This window comes from Mauremys reevesii, linkage group 2 (genome assembly GCF_016161935.1).
Source record: "Mauremys reevesii isolate NIE-2019 linkage group 2, ASM1616193v1, whole genome shotgun sequence".
In the NCBI taxonomy this organism is placed as follows: Eukaryota; Metazoa; Chordata; order Testudines; family Geoemydidae; genus Mauremys; species Mauremys reevesii.
Window position 1 is genome coordinate 68529531 of NC_052624.1, and position 22607 is coordinate 68552137.

Sequence of the window (22607 nt, forward strand, 5' to 3'; positions counted from 1 at the left end):
TAAAATCTAAAAGTTTTATTATACATTTCAACATTAGTAGACTACAGGTTTGTGTAAGTAACAAGATAGCTGTACAAACTTGCTCACTTAAAATTGTAATCTAATCCCAAAATTTACTATAATTCAGCTATATCAAGTGAGGGGTTACAATAAGAAGGGACTGACAAATCTAGTAATCAGTCAAATAATTCACACAGTGCTTATCTTTTTACACCAGAGATTCTCAACATGCCTTCAGATAATGGACTTCACAGTGGAGTTCAGGAATCAAAGAGTTTAAATAGAAACACTTGCTGGGTAGCAAGACTGCTTTTATAACAAACAAGCACAGTAACAGTTACTCCTTACTCTATTAAATTCATGATCTTAAAGTATTCATCTGAGCCCTATTGAAATTCCCATGGAATCTAAATTTAAAATAGTCTATAGTTATCACTGCTTACCCAAATATACAGTTAGATTTCCCTGGTACCCAGGACAGAGACTGAGCAAGACATTCTTATGGCATAACTGTAATGTGACATTTTGATAAGTGTCAAGTTACATAGCAAATTTGTTTACCAAATGTTCTTTGCCTCAGAACTCCACAAGGGGGTGCAAAAGGGCTTCTCAACGACATCCAACAAATGCCTCATTGTATTTGGACAGAGATTCCTTTTTAACAGAACTGTGTTTAGGATCTTTTTTCTGCTTGAAAATTGGAGAGTTCAGAAAACACATATCCGTAAACGGATCTCCTCTTCTGAGCTTCCTGTCAAATTAATTTAGAAAAAAGTTATTCTTGCACAGCTTTAGCTGTAACACAATGTAGTTTTCAGCTTAAAAAGTTACATTTAACAATCTTACCTGAGCAATTCAAATTACTAAAGTTCTCACCAAAGCCTTTATTTCCAATCAAATTAAATCCTAAATCTACCTTCTTGTACAAAAATTTTAGTACATTAAACTGGGACAATAAAATAAGATACTAACCTGCTGATACTTGGTTCCTTGTAATTCACATTAATAGTACACCTGCGTTTGTGGCTGGGCATTCCTGGTTTTTCATCAATACTTAAAAATGGATGAGAGATTCTACTTTTTGTACCAGATGATGAAGAGATGTTGGTGACATCACAGAGATGAAGACGAGATGTTTGAGAAGCCTCAGGTTTCCCTGCTGAAAGAATTGAAAGGATACTTTTTTGCATTGCTATGCTACCTGTTATTTGTTTTAAACTAATTAACACAGTACTTATTGAGACAAGGATCAAAAGTTTTCTCGGGGGAGAAAAAAATCAATGTAGTTTTGTCTAATAAAGGGATTTATTCCGTAAATCAGAATGCGTGTGGGGCAGACCAAATTAATCTGTTCTCAAGAAAAACTTCTGCTTTGAGAGCAGCAAAGCAAAGTTCCAACTTGCCAACATCACAAAGTGCTTCAAACCTTGTCCAGGATGAACTACCTTTTAAAGGAAAACCGAGAGCAATTTCATTTCCATGCCCATTCAAACCTTAGCCTTAACTGCTAGTAAACCATGTTAGTTCTGGGGACATCTATCAATTAAACTAGTGATTCTCAAACTTTAGAACTTCAGGACCCCCATTTTGATTTAAAAATGTTCAGGGACCCCCAAGCCTCCTCACTCTCACCTTCCCCGCCCTCTTCCCTGAGGCCCCACTCCATCCCCTCTCCTTCCATCACTCATTCTCCCCCACCCTCACTCACTTTCACCGGGCAGGGGTTGGGGTTCAGGCTCTGGGAAGGAGTTTGGGTATGGGAGGGGATGTGGGCTCTGAGAGGGAGTCTGGGTACAGGATGGGTGAGGGCTCTGGGAGGGAGTTTAGGTTCAGGCTCTGGGCTGGGGCAGGGGGTTGGGGTGCAGGCTCCGGCTGGGCGTTTACCTCAGGAGGCTCCTGAAAGCGACCGGCCCATCCCTCTGGCAGTGGCTCCTAGGCAGTGGGGGGGTCAGAGGGTCTCTGCGTGCTGCCCCTGCCTGCAGGCACTGCTCCCGCAGTTCCCATTGGCCAAAGTTTCCGGCCAATGGGAACTGTGGAGTCAGCGCTTGGGGCAGGGGCAGCAAGCAGGAACCGCCTCCCACCCCCCAGGGCTGCAAGGACATGCTGGCCCCTTCTGGGAGCAGCAGGGAGCCAGGGCAGGTAGGAAGCATGCCTTAGCCTCACTACGCTGCTGGACTTTTAATGTGCAGGAGGAGCTGGGAGGGAGGGGGAGAAGATGATCAGCAGGGCCCAGGGACCCCCAGGGGTCCACAGACCCCAGTTTGAGAAACGCTGCACTAAACTCAACTGACAACACCCACTTGTGTCACCAGCTTCCAAGAGTCATCTAAAGCTATGACTTTTGGTCACAACTGACCTGAGCTGCATTTTAATCACTGTCCTAGAAAAGTAAAGGCTCCAGTGTTCTGTGATTGATATTGCCAGGCATTGGTCTAAAGCTAGGAGTGATTTATGTATAGCAGCTATGTGTATTCTTGTCACAGAATACTGCCTTTGGCAAATTATGAAAAGCTAAAGAATTCCACAGAAAAGATTCTTATAAAAAAAGCAACCAAAAATTAAGATGTGTCTGGAGTTTACAAGCGCCACAGGCTTCTCCAACCCTGTGCAAATATATGCAGGTACATGGTCCTCACTGATGATGCAAGCTTTATAGCCATTTATTTTTAAAACCCCACTTTGTTACCTTTATATTTGTTAAACTAGAAATTTTGCTTTATAAAGAGGTATGCCATATCTTTAAAAAATGTATCCAGTCGTGCTTTAAAACTCATAAGTATAAAGCATCCACCATTATCACTAGGGCTCTACCAAATTCACAGTCCAATTTGATCCACTTCATGGTCTGCGGGTTTTAAAATTGGCCAATTTCACATTTTTGGATGTTTATATTTGAAATTTCACAGTGTTGTAACTGTGGGATTCCCAACCCAAAAGGGGGTCACAAAACTGATGTAGAGGGTCGTGGTATTACCACCCTCACTTCTGCGCTGTTGGGCTCTGAAGGCAGCAGCCGTGGAGTTTCCTGCAGCCGGGGGAATTTCTCGGAGGTGGGATAAGTCTGATCTCCCCTGTGCTGCTGGGAGCACCCCTGCTGGTGGCTCCTAGCCGCTAGTCCCAGCTGAGCTGGGGAGAGACAGGACTTCCTCTTCCCCTGCACAGCTACTCTCGGGGGGTGAGTGGGGAAAGATCAGACCCACCTTTGGGTACCTCCCCTGGCTGCACAAGTTTTGGGGCTGTGCTACTTTCAGAGTCCAGCTCTGAAGGCAGCAGCCACGGAGCTTCCTGCAGCTGGGGAGATTTCTGAAGGTGTAGGTGGGTCTGATCTCCCCCGTGCTGCTGGGAACCTTCATAGCTGGCAGCAGCCAGGGAGCTTCTTGCAGCTGGGGGGAGATACCTAGAGGTGGGTTTGATCTCTCCCCCCAGAGAGCAGCTGTGCAGGGGAAGAAGTTGTCCTGTCCCTCCCCAGCCTGGTGGACTAGCAGCTGAAGCCCAGTGAACAGTAGGCGCTCCTGGCTGGCTCCCCTCTAATAGCTTGATTTCATGATCTGTGACATGTTTTTTCATGGCCATGAATTTGGAAGGGCCCTAATTTGGAAGGGCCTGTTCCAATTCAGTTATCCTATTAAAACTTCACCCCTTATTTCTAATTTGAATTTGTCTAGCTGCAGCTTCCAACCGTAGGCTCTTGTTATGCCTTCTTCTGATAGATTAAAGAACCATCTATCTGAAACTTCTTCCCCGCAGTAGGTACTTGTAGACAGTGAACAGGTCACTTCAACCTTCTGTTGGATATATTAAACAGATAAAGCTTAAAGTCTTTCAGTGTAAGTCATGTTTTCCAGACCTCTAATAATTTTTAACTCTTTTCTCAATCCTTTCCAGTTTTTAAACATCATTTTGGAAGTGTGGACACCAAAATTGAACCCAGGATTCCAGTGTTGGTCTCATTAATTCCATATTCAGAAATAATACCACCTTTCTCTCATTCTACTTGATATGTCCCTGCTTGAACAACTAAAGATCACAGTAGCCTTCTTAACTACAGCATTGCACTGGAAGCTCATGTTTTTTTGGCTATCACATGACCCCTAAATGCTTATCAGAGTCACTGCATTCTAGGATATAGTTTCCCATCATAAGTGTGACCTAGTCTCTTTTCCTAAATGGATAACCTTGCATTTGGTGGTATTAACACATGTTCAAATGAGCCCACCTTACCAAGCAATCGAGATCACGCTGCATAATTGACCCGCCCCCCTCATTATTTACCACTCCACCAACTTGTGTGTCATCTGCAAATTTTACCACCAATGGTCTTATTCTTCTTTCAGATCATCCATACAGACATTGAACAATAGTGGGCCAATAACAGATTGCCACGGAAAACTATTAGCAATGCTCCCTTTGGATGATGATTCGCCAGTTACAATTACATTTTGAGACCTAGCAGTTAATATAGATTACCTGATTTTGTATATAGTACTAATTTTTAATCAGAATGTCACACAGGACTATATAAAATGGCTTTCAGAAGTCTTAAGTATATTATATCAAAGATACCTTTATCAACAAGCTTGTAAACTCATTGAAAATGGAAAACAAGCCCTGTCTCACAATATTGCTTGGCATTATTTATGCTACCATTCTTTACTAATTGCATTCCATATTAGCCTTTCCATGACTTTGCCCAGGATCAATGTCAGGTTAACCTACCCAGGTCATCCCTTTAATTCTTTTTAAATATTGACACGTTTGCCTGTTTCCAGTCTTCTGGAACTTCCACAGTAAGCAACGATTTGTTAAAAATCAACATCAGGGGTTTTAGAACTTCAGTTTGATCTCACAGAACCAACTACTAACTGATGTGGGGGTGTTCCAGAGCATTGCCTTTAAAAAAGAATAATGGAACTCCAGAGATTTTTGTTTTGTGATTGTACAGCACCTAACTCAATGGAGTCAGTGACCAGAGTGCTACTGTGACATAAACTAGTCAAAGATGGCAAGCAGCAAGCAACAAACAAATAAAACCCAAACAAACAAAAGTACCTTTAGCAAAATCGCAATATATATTTCCAGAGGAAGAATTCTTATCTACTTTTGGTACTGTATCCATAGCACATAGAAGAGTATATGATTTTACTTCATCTACTTTCATCACAGTGTTTGACTGAATGTTAATTTTCCTGATCATGGAGGTACTATCCACTGGAGTATTTTCAACAGTGCCTGCAGTTTTAAACAGATTTTTAGAACCACCACTGGGTTGTGCACTTTATCATTTTTATATGGAAAATTTGACAGTACACATATCCCCCTACATCAGTAAAGTATGTAAAAGATTACATATTGTTTATGTATAAAATTAGAATAAAATTTTTCATGCATTTAGATTAACTGTTATAAGGGGAGCTGCAATGAGTAAAAGGGGACACTAAATTTAGTGTAGTCAATTTTAAAAAAGGAATTTCAGCTACTATACCCTACTCTGGAATCTCCCTGTCAATTTGAGTTTGACAATACTGTCAAACAAAGTAAACAAACAAACAAAAAAAATAAGTGCCCCAAAATTTCCTTAATGCAGACTCAAGATTGCTTAGTAGCGCCTTGTGCCTGTCCCAAACCTCAAGTCATCTACATTCTGAAAGCAAGGAAATACAAAGTTAAAGTAAATACCACCCCTGAAACATAACCCTAACTCCGCTGTCCCTGAGAGATGCCCCAACATGCCAATAACATAATCCTTTGTATCCCCATTGTTCCCCCTCCAGCCCAAGACCAACCTCTTAATCCCCTTCCCTACCATCCATCCCCACTTATCCCATCTTCCCTTAACGCCACAGCCCCGCTCCTCCTGATCCACCTTCCCTCCCTACACTCGCTCCATTTCCCCTTCAACATGTTCTTACTTTCTCCAGAACCCCCCATATTCCCTAGATCTGCACCAAAAATCTTAAGAGAATCTGGAAATGTTATGAGCTGTTCATATTAGAGGAGCTGTGTATCAGGACCCTCTTTACCAAGCAATCCTGCAGCTGCTTTCCTTTGATCACACTCAGGTCCATTGGCCAGGATGATTACATTATGCTAACTGCTTATTGTAATCTTTCATATTACCTCAATTTAATTAATGCTAATTTCCTTGACAATACTTCTAAAGTAAAATCACAGTCCACACGTGGCACTTTAAAATATCACTCAAACCAGAAATTTTGGTCTCATGGAAAAGTTTCCCAAACGAGCCCCTGCAGAATGAGGCAGTGAGCAAGGAACATACACAACCCACATTCTCTAAAGGCTGCCATGGGTAGGGCTCTCAGTGCTTGGGTATAGCTGTGGTTCAATGATCACAGCATGTCTTCTTGAGCCACCCAATTACTGTGACAATAATTTGCCTGGAAATTTTTTGATTGGCGGTAAAGGTTTAGTCTGCCTGCACATGCATGTTTCATTCTCTTTGGGCTAGTCTACACTTACGAGCCGGGTCGACGCGGTGAGTTCAACTTCTCGGAGTTCAAACTATCGCGTCTAATCTGGATGCGATAGTTCGAACTCCGGAAGCGATAGTTTGAACTCCGGTACTCCACCACTGCAAAAGGCGGTGGCGGAGTCGACCTTGGAGCCGCGGACTTCGATTCTGCGGCGTCTGGACGGGTGAGTAGTTCGAACTAGGGTACTTCGAATTCAGCTACGCTATTCACGTAGCTGAATTTGCGTACCCTAGTTCGACCCCGCTTCTTAGTGTGGACCAGCCCTTTGTTTCGCACTAATCACGCTCCAATTCAGAATTCCTAGCTTAACTTTAAATAACTTCAGAATAATGCATCCAAAGGACAGTGCGTGTCATGCAATAACTGAGATAAATCCTGAGTGGCTAAACTCAGATTGGGGATGATTAGAGCCATAGTTTGAGGAGCCCTATGTGTGTGCAAAAAATATTAGAACCAGGGTGATTTTAAAAAATGCTTTAAAAAGGGGGAGAGGGTCCTGTATCTCAGGAACCCCTTGCTCAAATGACTTCAAATTTGGACCACCAACCCTACCCTGCACCCACATGAGGCAGAGTAAATTTCAAGAGAATCCAAGTAAGCAAGTGGATTTTAGCACTTAGTCAAGTCCTCTTTTAAACAGAAAACAACATGCACATTTAAGTGAAACCAGAGCTACTGCTCTCCTTAATTGAAAGATACTGTAATTACTCTATTATAGTAACAACAGTAGGTAAAGAAAGTAGTGTGATTTTTTAGAAGCTGATGGCATCCTGTTATGGTCTTAATTTTCTATAAAAAAAATATTGCCTCCTGATCTTCCTCATCCCCAAAACGCCTTCAAATACATTTCATTTGGGGAAAATTAAGTGCCATCGAGAAATGCATTAACTCAGTTTAAAAGGAAATTAAGAAATGCACATTAAAACTAGAACTTATCCCATGGGAAAAATGTTGACATTTACAAAAATACATCATATGAAATTTATTTCAGTAACTTAATAGTTTTAAATGCTTTAAAAAATTTAGCTTGTTTAATTGACTAAAACAACAATAAATCACTATTAAATAGAAAAAAATTGGAAGATGCTTTCCAAAAAGATCACTTACTGAGAGATTTTTCATTTGATGTAGTATGCTTAGTCTCTTTTTCATTACTGGTTTTCTGTTGCTGGTACACCACAGGTCTTTTAGAGCGTGGTCTTGTATGGACTGGACTTCCATCATTTTTGCAATTTGAACTCTTCCTGTATTTTGATTGACTCCTGTAAGGCACATATAGGCTGTCATCAGAATTCTCTTCTGAATCACTTCCTTCACTGCTGTGTGTTTCGGATTCAGATGTATCCTTTCTTTCATCCACGTCACGGTCACAATCATTCATCTTGTTTTGTCGGAAAGGTGTGATATGGACATTCTCCTCAAACTGAAAATCATAAGCGTTATTGGAGCCAACTGATAAATCCAGTTTCACTTTGGAAGTTTGTTCCTCCTGGCTTCTGTCTCTTTTTGATCTTGTTCTGGAAGTCTTTTTACTTCCTTCCAATTTTCCTTTTTGTACTTTCTCTCTTCTTGTTTGAGAGTCTTCTCTGTTTTTAGGCTGAATTTGTTTAAGTTTAGGTTCTGCAACTGAGCAGTTCAATTCAGTCAATGTATCTGCCTGATCCAACATTGGCTTCATGTTTATCTTGTTTTCATTCAATTGAGAAAGATTTGGCTCTATATTTTCTATATTACCTTTCTCTAGACTTCCCTCAAGTCTAGTTTCATCCTGTTTACAAAATTCTCTGGTCAAATAAGCCCTTTCTGAATGGTCTAGATTATGCACATGAATTTTCCTGTTTGAACAGCGACGCCCAGTAGATACAGTTTTTGGTAAGATATTACCAACTTGCCTATCCTCTTCATCTAAAAGAGTATCTTCCAGATTGGCCTCTAGGTTGTCCAGATGAAAATCAGATATTTGTCCTTCTGAATAAAGAAGATAATACATGTCAAATTAAATGTTGTTGGACCTGGAGGTGTTTAATTTGTTGGCAATTTTAGGCTTTTAACAAAGATGAACAATCTAGAATTTTCTACAGGCAAGTATGACCCATGACATAAGGACAATCAAAGTAATCCCTTGAACACAGCCTCAAAAAATGTAATTTATAGCTGGACTTGGACTTACTGAGGTTTTTTCCAAGCATGTGAGGAAAAATTAGTTTTGTCTTGGAAGATACAAATAGCTTACACTCAGTACTTTGCCTCCTGAGGGCTTTTGGAGCAGCTTATGCCTGTTTGTCAGGTCAGGGTTGTTTTTTTAATGTTTGCATTTTAACAATTATGTTTATATGCTAACGAAAAAACCCTTAGCCTGTATGCCTAGTTAGTTTATTCTTTCAAATCATTCAGTAGGTAGTGAAAGTTAGTGTCTCAGAACACCCCAGTTGTTTAAGAGATGCTGCCTTCTGATCCCTCCCCTTTTGTTTAAAAGAATTGTCCTTTCCTAGCATTTACCTTCATTTTGAGGTCCTTTTCACCAGTTATCACTAGGTTTTTACATTAGGACATCCCTGATTCTACACGCTCCAGGAATGAGAATTTTGTACATATGGGATCTTGAAAGAAGGGAAAATACTTAACCTGCTATTCTGCTTCTCTCAGAACATCTTGTAAGATTATCACAGAACCTCTGAGTTTGGTGGCCTTTCATTTTTCCGGTGGTACTATATCTGCATGTTAAGTTTCTTGGTACTCCCTTTGAGTATAATATTTTTCAGTCAAATGTTTGATGATTGGGCAGGGTTAAGCCAACGATGGACTGACTGGAACATTCAATGGTTCATAGTTAGAAGTCCAAGGACACATAACCACTACTGCTGGCTAGGTTGGCTCGTACTCCAAAATGCTATCACTGCTCGTACGAGCAGAAAAAAACCTTTAGGGTTGGGGAGTTCTGCAAAATTTTTAGAAGTCAGAATCCTACATTGAAGGTATTTAAGTAGTTACTTCCCATCTTACCTTCAGAAAGCATGCTGCATTTGTGTATATCTAACATATGCTTTTGTGATGGAGGAAGAGAGAAAGCTCTAGTTAAGAGTGCATACAGAAGAGTTATAACCCTTGCTTCAACATGTGTGGTGAGGCCCTCCCACGGAGGCACACGCTGTAAATTGGGATGGTCACCACCTCAGAAAGAATTTTTTAAAAGGTAATTTGGAAAATCCTTTGGTGATTTGCTGCTTTTTACTGTCTAGTTGCAGGAATTTTAAAATGTTGTTGACACTGAAAACTAATTATCTTACTTTATTTAAAATTGCCAACTTGCCATACACAGCATCTCCTCACTTAACGTCATCCTGGATAATGTTGTTTCATTGTTACATTGCTGATCTATTAGAGAACAGACTTGTTCAAAGTTGTGCAATGCTTCCTTATAAGTCATTCAGCCACCTGCTTTGTCCATGGCTTGCAGGATTCTCCTGAAGAGCAGCCTGTCCTCATGGGAGCTTAGAACCAGGGTGGGCCGGCAGCCCCCCGCCCCATCAGCTCCCCTAAATTCCCTGTAATTAGGTGTGCGGCTGGACTCCCGCCCAGCAAGCTATCAATTGCCACAGTTCAGGCGTCCCTCCCACCACTGCTGTGTGCTGCTCCTGCCCTCTGCTTTGGAGCTGCTCAAGGAAGCCTCCTGCTTGCTGTGCAGAGTGTGGGGGGGAGAGGGGTGCTGATGTCAGGGTGTCCACCTCCTCCCGCTCTTGTACCCCATGTCCACAGAGCGCCAGAAGGAGGGGGAAGTGGGGGCAGGGAGAGATACATGACAGGGCTCAGGATGGAGGGAGCTTGCTGGAAGCTGCTGCTGTGTCTGAACTTGCTGATCTACTTTAAAGGGCAGCGAACTTAAAGGGGCAACACGCGTCTCTGTCACACACACACACACACACACACACACACACACACACACCACTTTGGAAGGTCAGTGCCTGTGCAGCTGTGCATGCACCATCCGGAACAGGGAGTGGTGCGTTCAAGTGGGATAATGTGGGTTCATCACCACATTCAGTTTCTGCAGGGAAGTGTTTGCAGCCACTGCTGTGCATCTATTATGTTTCCTCTCACCTCCTGCCTTGTAGAGTATGAGGCTACATTAACAAGAATGTGTTAACCCTTGAGGGCTCAGCCAAGTGCTAGTTCATCATTTAGCAGGAAGGCATTCCCTGGGAAATATCCCACCCTATTACTCCACCACCTCAACCATGCTTCACAATCATCACTGCTGTGTACAGTATTGTTTGTTCAAAACTGTTTAAAACTTATACTCTCTATGTATATAATGCCTTTTGTCTGGTGAAAAAAGTTTCCTTGGAACCGAACCCCCTCCCCCCCATTTACATTAATTCCTATGGGGAAATTGGATTCACTTAACATCGTTTTCCTTAAAGTAGCATTTTTCAGGAACATAACTACAATGTTAAGCAAGGAGTTACTGTATATGACCTGAGCAGCATACCAGTTTAACTGTACCCAATCAGGGTCAGAATTTTGCAAGAGAAAATCAGAGGCAGGAAAAGAAAGATGATGGTTTAAGGAATCACTTTCAAAATCCTTACTTTTTTGAAGTGACTTTCATCTGCTACTTCAATTTTAGGAGGAAGAACCATCGCTAGTTTAAACCTAGGTTTAGTTACCTGTGTTTGTTGCCATTTTCTTAACTGAAGTGGTATTTTTAAAGGTCTGCCAGGCATCTGACATAGAATAAGATGCATTGTTTGTATCAGTATTATTCTCTATTTCATTTCCAAGCATTTCGCCTTCTAGGCTAGCATCTGCAACAAGAACATGTGTAGGAAGTCCCCTAGGAACAAGAGTTGGAGTTTATGTATTAATCATACATTTTAAGATAATTAATTTTATTTGATTATTTTAGCAGCTTCCTCCCCTTAATTCCTGCTACAAAAATATTTTGTAATAATCTGGAAAAGTATTTCCCACCGCAATTCTGTATGAAACACCAGCCCTCTCATTTGAGAATTACATCAAGGAGGTATGTCTTTAAATTTAAAATTAAACTCTTGCACATTCTTTAACTTGAAAGTTTTAAGCCCATTTCTACCATTGTATTCTACTACCAATACGAGAATTTATCTACTTATAAAAGTGATTAGTTTTTTACAATGACTAACACTAGCAAAATGTATCTTTATCTCTAGAAAATGTTTCTGGAAGAGTGGTGACTGGAGTTCGAGTGCTAACTTGGTGATATGTACAGGATTGTGGGTAACTTCATTCTAAAGTCTATTTGTAAACATTTCAGATTGCTCTTGAAAACCTGACAGCTGCATCTTTGCACACTACTATGTCTACTGAACAATTTTTTAAATTGAAACTATTTTTTGTGGATGAAGGAGAAAGGAGCTGTGCTGAAATGTAATAAAGATGTAATTATGAACTGGTCTACTAGTAGTACATTATGTTGCTATGCAGGGATTCAGGTAGAGTTTCTGAGCTCATGTCATGCCCCGGGACAACAGATATTGAGTACATTTAGAAGCAGAAGACCTTCTCCCAAGAGCTAAGTGTTGAGTAGAGCAAATGCTTCTAGATGTTCCAGGAGTAGTTTTCCTCAGATCTGGATTTTTGGGGGTGGGAATGGGAAAATTTGGGGCAGATGGTTTTTGAAGAGAAAATCCACTGCGCATCCTGGAAAGGCTCTCCACCCCCACAAAAAAGTGACATTTTCATTGGCCAAACATATAAACAGGACTCCAAAAACCAAGATTTTGCTTCAAAACAGACAATGGCAATGTACAGATACATTCTGTCAAACATCACTGCTTATCCCTCATCATTATTTCATGAGCAAACAGAAGGATGCTGATTAAGTAGTTACTATAGTAGGCTTTACAAAGATAAAAATTAATGCATTTAAAAAAAGCACTTACAGAGAACCAGCTTGTCTTAAAATACTGGAGTCATCGTCTTCAAGAATTGAGGGACACATCCTCTTGTTCTGTAGCTAGAACAAATCATACTGTGATGAAGTGGTAATATATAGATTGTTACAAAACTCTAGCAAACCTATGAGTTAAAGGGACACCTCGACCTTGAAAAAAATCACATTTCTGCCTGAAAATGTTGTACATATAGTTACATGTAACACACATTACTATAATTGATAGACGTGAGCATAGAATTTTCAGTTTCCTTGCTTTGCACATTTGACAGCTTCTTGTGGATGACTAGTTTCACTGTTTTTCTCTTGTTGAAAAAAACTCAAGACTTAAAACAGAGAAGCCTTTAATTTTTTTTATAAGAACTTTTAAAAAAATTAGGATACATGATTTAAAAGACACTAGAATATCAAAATTAATTCTGAAAAAATTATGTTTGTGTTCTTTTAAGACAGAATTTTCTTTTTGATTATAAATTTGGTTTAATATTGTGCCATCTTTTACAAACCGCCTTTGTTAAAGCTTGTTATCTAAGCTGTCACCCTAGAAGTGTATATTTTTAAACAACAAACAGTTTAATGTTAAATGGTATTTTAATAATCAAGTATACCTCTACCCTGATATAACGCTATCCTCAGGAGCCAAAAAAATCTTACCGCGTTATAGGTGAAACCGCATTATATCGAACTTGCTTTGATCCGCTGGAGTGCGCAGCCCCGCTCCCCCAGAGCGCTGCTTTACCGCATTATATCCGAATCCGTGTTATATCGGGGTAGAGATGTAATTAGAACAAATGATGACTGATTTCAATGCTTTTCCTTCCAGATTTTTGACAACAGGAAAGCTACAAACATGATGGGCCAAATGTGGCACTAGATTTTTTAAACAGATCATGCCTTTAGGATGTTTGTGGAGGGAAAGTGATGAAGAATTTGTCATAAAAAAGAAACTAAACTGTTAAAAAATGCAAATTCAGATGGGCAAGTTTTCAAAGTTGGAGACAGGCACCCGTGAGGGGAAAAAAAATAGTGTGCATATAGTCTGTGCCTATATACTTTTTCTGAAACTGGAAATCAGATTAATATCTATGCATGCACATATAAAACCAAGGATTTGTAGCATACATGCTGCATCTCACTTGGAAAATTTAGCTGAAAGTTTAAAATTTACCTAACAAGAGAAAATTTTCTGAGAATGAAGATTTAGAAAAACCTAGAATCCGAAGAGATGTGCAGTATCCCTCCACATACCAATTTTAGAAATGTCAAACTGAAAATGTGGGAGTAAGATCTTGACTGCTATGTTATTGTAATAGTTTGTAGTTCTATAAACTTGTAAAAAATAGTCATAACACCTTGCCATCCATTTTTAATAGCTGTTCGTATCCTCTTGGATAATAGGATTTAAGTATTTGGCAAAATCTATCTTAAAATGGGCTAAAGGGAGAAAAACACACTGAATATGTATTAAAATATGCATACATCAGTCTTAAGTAATTACATATCTTTATTTACTGTACTTCCATATCACCTTATCCTCTGCACTGTTTCTCTTTGCAAAGGATTTTAAGATCTACAAGTGAAAAGGGCTGATAAAGGGTTAAGAATTATTATTTTGTTTGTAGATGATAAGTTCTGCCTCATATCTACAATTACACTGTAAGCGCCGCAGGGCAACGACTGTCTAGCTTATCTGTCTAAAAAACACCTAATATCCTGTGGGTGTTGAATTAATAATAAAGGGTGGGATTTTTGTAAGCACCAAAAGTGACTTAGGAACACAGGTCCCCTTGAAAGTTAATGGGACTTATGCAAAGTCACTTTTAAAAAACCTATCCAAGAACCATAAAACTACAATGCACAAAAAGACATGCAAATCTAAGAAAAATACAGGCCAGACTTACAAGATCAGTGGAACACAAATCCTGAGCTGGACCAAGAAGATCAGCTGTATCGAGTAGGTTTTGAGCAACTTTAGAAACAATCTTGCTCAAGATCGACAATCTGGTCTAATGGAAGGAGAAGAGCAAACAATTTCACTCTAATTCGTTCAAAATAAGCAATGTAGCACTCTCTCTTGTACTATTAGGTTACTTCCCTCTTTTTTAAGTGTACTGCGCGTACTATGCTATACAAAGAAAAGAGAAAATAACCAAACAGCAGAGAATTAGTTACAGCTTGCAGAAGAAGAGTAAAAATTTTTCATGGAAAAAAATTAGTTTCACAGTATTTTCACTAAAAACCCAAAATCAAAAATTTTTCACAGGGGGAAAACATGTCCTGACTTGCTCTATTAATGCCGGTGCTAAGTTAAGTAAAAAAGACTTTTATAAATATGTATGAAGTTGAATAGTATTAAAAGGGTAGGGGGAAAACAGAAAAGTAAAGATATTTAGACAGCTAGGAAATACCTGAAACCATTATACCAATTAAAACTGGCTGAAAGTGAATTTCTGGTTTGGGAGAAATGTAGAAATTTTTAATTGTTTTTTTCTGGTTTTCTTTGGAACAAAATTTTCTTTTTTGAAATATCCACAAACTAGAAATTTAAGAAAATATTTCATTTTAGAAACACCAATACATATGGTGGTTCTGAAACAGAGTATGTTCCTGGAACCCAGGGTCTGCTGCCTGAAATTGACACGATTCTTATTGTTTTCACCTTGCTAGTAAAACTACCAAGAACAGTTTTCAGTCAACATCTCCCAGAGTCTGCTGCTCTACCATGAAGTCCAGGGTTTCCAGATTCCTGGGCCAGCTAGAGAATTTGGAAGTGGTGGGGTTGCCTGGCCAGAGCAGTCCACATGCCACAGCAGTCCCAGAGCTGTGGACCATGGAAGCCAGTCCCAGGACTTCCAAGCTCCATCACAGGTAGCCTTGAAATCCTGGCATGGCATGCTGCCCTAGAGCTTTGTACCCTGGAAACTTGAGGTCCCCAACCGTGGGGCAGCCCACATTGGTGGGGTTCCGTTGGAGCCACAGATCCTGGAAGTCTTTAGGTCCATGACCCTTGGATAGTCTGCATGGCAAGGCTGAACTGGAGCTGTGGATCCTCTAGAAACCCAGGGGCAGTCCACATGACAGGACTGCCACAGACCACATCCCGCTAAGCTGGGTTCCATTGGAACTCTGCCTGTGATTTGATGAAAGTTCACTGATACTGTACCATATTTGCAAACCTTTTGTGTTCAAGGAATCAGTGTTTTCCAATGGAACTGTTTTGTCACAAGTTTTCTAATAACAATGGCTAAGGATACAATTTAGTCATAGAGGTCACAGATTCACCTCCGTGACTTCTTCCATTTCAGCCCCTGCTATGGCCACCAGCTGCTGTGGCTGGAGCTGTCAGCCCCCATGGGTTATTTTTAGTAAAAGTCATGGAAGGTCACAGGCATCCATGAATTTTTGTTTATTGCCCACAACTTGTCCATGACTTTTACTAAAAATAACTGAGACAAAATCTTAACCTTAACAATAGTTTTTGATAACTCATTCAAATTGAGTTAGATGTATAAAACCAGCTCATGGATTGAAAGTTAGCCAAGTAACCATAAACGGGTGGTGATAAACAACGTATCAAAGTGTGGAAAGAGAGGAGAGAGAAATATCAAAAGGATGGGTTACCTTTAATTGGAGTTGCAGGGTGCTAACCACTTCTGAAAAAGTCAGGCCATTTATATAGGTGCCTAAATAAGGATTTATGAGCCTAATTTCAGGCACCTGTTTTTGAAAATCCTGACCTTAGTTTTTGAAATCCTTTCACAGATGTACACACTTTGGAGCCAGATTCTATCTAATAAATAAATGTGGTTCCAACTGATTTTAACTAGAGTCCTTCACAGTGGGCACAATTCAGCCTTTCAAAGTTCAACCTATTTCTTACTAGAATAGAAAGATGTCATTGCAATGAAAATACCTCAACAGGTTCTTTCGCTTGCTGTGAGCTAAGTTTTCTTTGTAAAACAAATATCTGAAACTTCAGAGACTGATACTCTTTCTTTAAATGCAGAATGATATCTTGGGCTTCTTTCATTTTGGCTTTTTCCTCTTGCAAAGCTAGAGCTAGTGCTCGATTGTTTGCTTGCAAGCTTTTCAGTTGCACCGAACTGTTGGCTGTAAGAAAATAAACAATACTTAGAAATGATAAAAACCAAGCTTATGGAAAAAATGTGAAACAAAATAGTAAAGTATCTTACTTGCTATTTTGCATTTTATAGGCAAGACCTGGTTTGTTTTACCCAACTTTGCCCATTTTTGATTTCTTTTCTCTTTCATTCGTTCTTTTATATCATCCAGACTGTCCTTAAAGGACCTTTTCAAGCATTTTTCTCCACCCATGTTCTACCTAAGGAAAGGTAAATACAAAGAGCTGATTAAAATAGTTCAGAATATGTACTTGCAAGCAGCGGTTTATATGACCTCCTGCACTACGAAAAAATCCATTCTAGCTGAACCAGTTTTACAAATGAGTTCAGATAATAGATTCCTCACCACAGACATAGCTATATTTAGAAGATGTGAGATTTAGCACTGTTATTAAGATCTAAATATAGTTAGCAGATGTTAGGAGATTCTTGAAAAACAGTGACTTTTAGCTTCACTATCAGTTGCTTGATTGAACTAGAACTTTCCATCTGAAAACGTTGTGCCTACTATTGCTACAAATAATGCCTGAGAGTAATAGAGGTTTTTTGGTGCTTGTTGTTGGTTTGTTTTTTACACTTTTCGCATTTGACAGCAATAAGAACGGACATACTGGGTCAGACCCAAGGTCCATGTAGCCCAGTATCCTGTTTTCCAACAGTGGCCAATGCCAGGTGCCCCAGAGGGAACAAACAGAACAGGTAATCATCAAGTGATCCATCTTCTGTCATCCATTCCCAGCTTCTGGCAAACAGAGGCTAGGGACACCATCCTGGCCAATAGCCATTGATGGACCTATCCTCCATGAATATACAGTAACTCCTCACTTAAAGTCATCCTGGTTAACATTGTTTCATTGCTGATTAATTAGGGAACATGCTCGTTTAAAGTTGTGTGATGCTCCCTTCTAACATCGTTTGGCAGCCGCCTGCTTTGTCCACTGCTTGCAGGAAGAGCAGCCCGTTGCAGCTAGCTGGTGGGGGCTTGGAAACAGGGTGAACTGGCAGCCCCCACCCCCCTAAGTTCCCTGTGCAGCAGCTGCCCAGCAGGCTATCAATTGCCGGCAGTTCAGCTGTCCCTCCCGCCACTGCCATGTGCTGGTCCCGCCCTCTGCCTTGGAGCTGCTCCCCGAGACTCCTGCTTGCTGTGCAGAGGGGGGAGAACGAGTGGGGCTAATGTCAGGGTGTCCCCCTCCCCTCTGCTCCTGCACCCCATTTACACCATCTTCCATAGAGCAGGGGGGACACACGACAGGGCTCAGGACAACAGGGCTCAGGACAGAGGGAGCTTGCTGGCAGCAGCTGCAGTCTCAGCAAGCTGATCTAATTAATAAGGCAGTGTTCTTAGGAGTAGGGTCAGCGTACTTAAAGGGAAAACGCGCATCTCTCTCTCACACACACATGGTGCATGTCCCTGTCTGTGATGCTGTCTCCCCTCCCTCCATTCCTGCTGCCTTGTAGAGTGTGAGAGTTAACCTTCGAGGGCTCAGCAAATTGCTAGTTCATCATTTAGCAGTAAGGCATTCACTGGGAAATATCCCTCCCTGACTCCTCCACCTCAACCAAGCTTCACAATCATCATCACTGTGTACCAGTATTCACCCACGAAAGCTCATGCTGCAGAACGTCTGTTAGTCTATAAGGTGCCACAGGATTCTTTATTGCTTTTACAGATCCAGACTAACACGGCTACCCCTCTGATACTTGACAGTATTAAATTGTTTGTTTAAAACTTATACTGTGTGTGTATGTATATATAATATAGTCTTTTGTCTGGTGAAAAAAATTTCCCTGGAACCTGACCCCCTGCCATAGGTTTATTCCCCACTTTGAACTTTAGCGTCCAAAAGTGGGGACCTGCATGTACCCTTCTATGCTTAAATCCGAGCTTAGATCTGATAGCGCTGCCACCAGCCAGAAATTCCAGTGTCTGGCACACTCCCTGTTTCCCCAAAACTTTCCCTGGGGAACACAGATCCAAACTCCTTGGATCTTAACACAAGGAGAAACTAACCATTCCCCCTCCCTTGGTCGTCTGGAGAGATTACACTGATTCAGACTCCTTGGATCTAAAACAAAGAGGAATTCACCTTCTCCCTCCTCTTTTTCCCCCACCTATCCCTGGTGAGTCAGACTAATCCCCTCGGGTCTCAAACAAGGGAAAAAATCAGTCAGGTTCTTAAAAAGAAAAGATTTTAATTAAAGAAAGAAAAAGTAAAATTTATCTCTGTAAAATCAGGATGGAAAAATGTTTATAGGGTTCAGCTTATATATAAACTAAAGGGACTCCCTTCCCCCTGGCCAAAATATAAGTTACAGCAAACAGAGGTAAAATATCCTTCCAGCAAAATACACATTTGCAATAAAGAAAACAAACAAAAGACTAATCCACCTTCTAGCTAGTACTTACTATCTGGCACATGAGAAACTGTTTCAGAAAGATTGGAGAAACCTGCTTGCACGTCTGGCCCCTCTTAGATCCAAGAGAGAACGGACAACAATACAAAAACCACAAACAAAGGCTTCTCTCCACCGAGATTTGAAAGTATCTTGTCCCCTGATTGGTCCTTTGGTCAGGTGTCAGCCAGGTTCACTGAGCTTGTTAACCCTTTACAGGTAAAAGAGATATTAACCCTTAACTATCTGTTTATGACACCCCCCCCATTTACATTAATTCTTATGGGAAAATTGGATTTGCTTAACTTCATTTCGCTTAAAGTTGCATTTTTCAGGAACATAACTACAACGTTAAGTGAGGAGTTACTGTATCTAGTTCTTTTTTTTGGAACTCTGTTATAGTCTTGGCCTTCACAACATCCTCTGGCAAGGAGCTCCACACGTTGACTGTATGTTGTGTGAAAAAATACTTCCTTTTGTTTGTTTTAAACCTGCTGCCTATTAATTTCATTTGGTGTCCCCTAGTTCTTGTGTTACGAAAAGGAGTAAATAACACTTCCTTATTTACTTTCTCAGTTGTGTACAGTCAACTTTGCTGTTTTGTTGATGGTCCATTACATTTTTCATGAACTGCTCTGGGGGAGCTCAAGAGTACAGCTCTTCAAATAAATGATTTTTCAGTTAACTGACAGGTCAGAAAAGTTGAAAAAAAAATCAGTTTGGGTTGAACCAAAACTGAAAAATTCCAAAATTTTTGGTAAATTGACAAAGTAATTCCTGATTGAACTAAGCATTTTATTCAACCTGAAACATTTTATTTCTGTGCATTTTTAAAGGGCTAGATTCACAATAGAGGAGGAGGCAGTAGTGATGACTTGAATAGCCATTGAATTAGAGTATGAGGATAGTCTGGTGGTTAGAACATTCACCTGAAAGTTGTGAGGCCCATGTTCATGTTCCTACTTCACATCAGGGAGAGAGGGAAACAAATCTTGGTCTCCCACATACTGGATGAGTTTCCCTAATCATGGAGCTAAAAGTGATAGGAGACAGCATTTCCTCCTCTGGCCAGACTCCTCCTCTGATTCTAACCACCCCTCAATCAATAAAAAAATTGGGGTGGGGGTGTCCAAACTATTAGTATCAAAGTCATGGATAGCACTGGGGCAACTGAAACAGCACTTTTAATCAAATAAATTATTTGTTTCAAAAGCTTTGCCCCTCTCTACTCATGAGTGTTCTTCCCCAGACTCTAAAGGTATGTCTATGCTGCAATTAAACACCTGCAGCTGGTCCAGGTCAGCTAAATTCAGGTTCATGGGGCTCAGGCTAAGGCAGTGGTCCCCAAACTGTAGGAGCACAGAGGAACATTCGGGGGAGATAGGGAGGGGCCCTGGGGACCCAGGCCACCCCTCACAGGAGGCGGGGAGGGGGCATCTCCCAGCCCTGCTCTGCCTCCAGCTCCTGGCCATGGTTCCACTCCCAGCCTCTGGCTCTGGGCTTAGGCTCTGTACCTGACTGCGGCCCTGCTCCCAACCACAGCCCCAACCTCAGCCTCCAGCCGTGAGTCCCGGCCCCAGCCTCAGGAGGCAGACCTGCTGTGAGCCCTGGCTCCTGACTGAAGCTCCTGGGGGTGGGGGACGCAGACAGATCACATTACAGGTAAGGGCAAAGCACAATGTAAAAAGTTTGGAGACCATTGTGCTAAGGGGTTGTTTAATTGCAGTGTAAATGTTCAGGACTGAGACCCTCCCCCCTCAAGGGTACCCTAGGGGTATGTTTATATTGAAAAAATCCCACTGGCTGTCAGCTTCAGAGACTGGGTCTACAGACTTTGGCACTAAAAATAGCAGTGTAGATGTTCCTGCTTGGCCTCCAAAACCCAGCAAAGTGAATGGGTCTGAGGCCAAAGCTGGAACATTGCTATTTTTAGCACCAGAGTGCAAACCCAAGCCTGTTGACCTGGGCTCTAGACTCACTGCTGTGGCAAGGTTTTGTCTTTTTCTTCCAGTGTAGATGTACCCTTAAAAGAGAGTGATAAGGTAAAACTGAAAAAGCAGCACATGGCTCTGTGCACTGAAAGGAGGCGTGTGCTTATGATCAGTGAAACTGAGCATATTTTGTGGTGGTCTTGGGAGACAGAAGAAAAACCTTTACTTTCTTATTTAAAAAATGAGGGCAAACTAGTTCAAGTGCGTGATAAGAGGGGGCTTGGGCTAGTCAGAGCCGGGCTCAGTGCGCAGCGCCCCGGATATCCACCCCCAAAGCGAAAGAGGAGCCTGGAGTCCCCGTGAAGCAGCCCCCATGTATCTGAGACAGGGGTCTCAAACACGCGGGCTGTATTTTCTGCGGCCCGCGAGCTCCTCGCAGCTCCCCCAGCGTTTACCTACAGCGGCTCCAGCCCGACGCTCACCAGGGGCACGGCAGGCTCCCTACCTGCCTGCCCTACCCCCACGCCACTCCAGGAAGCAGACAGAACCCGGGAGAGGAGAGGCACAGGGGTGTATGTTGATGTTACTTTAGGCACCACCCCCAAGCAGCTCCCATTGGCCATGATTCCCCGTTCCCAGCCAATGGGAGATGCTGGAGGTGGAGCCTGAAGCAACAGCCACACACACCTGTGCCTCAGCTCCCCCACATTCAAGCCACTTCCCAGAGCGGTGCGGGGGAGGCAGGCAGGGAGCCTGCCCTGCCCCCGGTGCGCGCTGGGCCAGAGCCCGCCCCCCAAACCCTTCCTGCAGCCAAACCCCCTGCCCTGAGCCATCTGCTGCACCCCAACCCCCTGCCCTGAGCCCTCTGCTGCACCCTGACCACCTGCTACACCTCTCCTGCACCCCAACCCACTGCCCTGAGCCCTCTGCTGCACCCCTCATCCCTCCTGCACTCCACACCGCAACTCCCTGCCCTGAGCCCCTGCCACACCCCTCCTGCACCCCCCCTGGGGGACAGAGTTGGGGTGGGGATTTCAGGGAAGGGGTTGGAATGGGGGCAGGGAAGAGGGGGGGCAGGGGCCTCATGGAAGGGGATGGAGTGGGGGCGGGGCCGACAGGGCAGGACGGGGGGAGGTGTCAGTAATGCAGCCCTCAGGTCAATGTACTGGTGGTCATTTGAGTTTGAGACCCCTGATCTAAGAGCAGCTCGGAGCGTGTGACCCCTCCCTTCTCGGGGCAGCTCTGGAAGAGACCAAACCCGAGACAACTGGCGCACGCCGCAAGCGCCCATCACGGCCTGTCCCCGCGCCCGGGCCGAGTTTAACCCGCCCGCCAACCCGCCTCCCCCACGGGCCCTACGCGGCCCGGGCAGAGACTAGAGCTTCGGCCTGCCCGTGGGGTTACAGGAAGTGAGTCCCCTCCCCCATCGGGCCCCATCCACCGGCCTTTCTCCCGCATACTGGGCAGCTCGGCCACTGACCCCGGCCCGCAGCCGTGTGCAAGCGGCCGCCGCTTCTTGCTCGCTCGCGCGCTCTCGTTTATCTCCGAACCTGACCTTAACGGACTCCGGCGCTTAGACCGTTGGCTCCTTCCTCGCTTCCGGAATCTTCTTAGTTCGAAATTCTCCGCTTCCTCCGCCCATTGGCTGGACGTCCCGCGACAAGCTATGCGTGACGTCACCGCGCAACCAAGGGCGGCGAACGTGCCAATGTTGCTG

The 22607-nt window shown here is 42.5% G+C and overlaps 1 protein-coding gene across 11 annotated transcripts; it reads right to left on the reverse strand.

Moving 5' to 3' along the window:
* SGO1 (shugoshin 1) lies at window positions 1-22577 on the reverse strand. 11 transcript variants are annotated; one of them, XM_039522117.1, is made up of 11 exons: window positions 22371-22385; window positions 19889-19992; window positions 16617-16765; window positions 16337-16533; window positions 14325-14429; window positions 12413-12486; window positions 11159-11325; window positions 7599-8459; window positions 5050-5229; window positions 973-1159; window positions 1-751 (listed from the first exon to the last, which is right to left on the reverse strand). In XM_039522117.1, the coding sequence occupies exons 3-11, from the start codon at window positions 16756-16758 to the stop codon at window positions 610-612; spliced, it is 2055 nt and encodes a 684-aa protein (XP_039378051.1). In that variant the 5' UTR covers window positions 16759-16765; window positions 19889-19992; window positions 22371-22385; the 3' UTR covers window positions 1-609. The 11 variants fall into 11 exon arrangements, with proteins under 11 accessions (XP_039378051.1, XP_039378050.1, XP_039378057.1 ...); XM_039522116.1 differs by lacking the exons at window positions 19889-19992; window positions 22371-22385 and adding an exon at window positions 22446-22577; XM_039522123.1 differs by lacking the exon at window positions 19889-19992 and having other exon boundaries at window positions 12413-12480; window positions 22371-22501.
* Window positions 22578-22607: the final 30 nt, after the last annotated feature.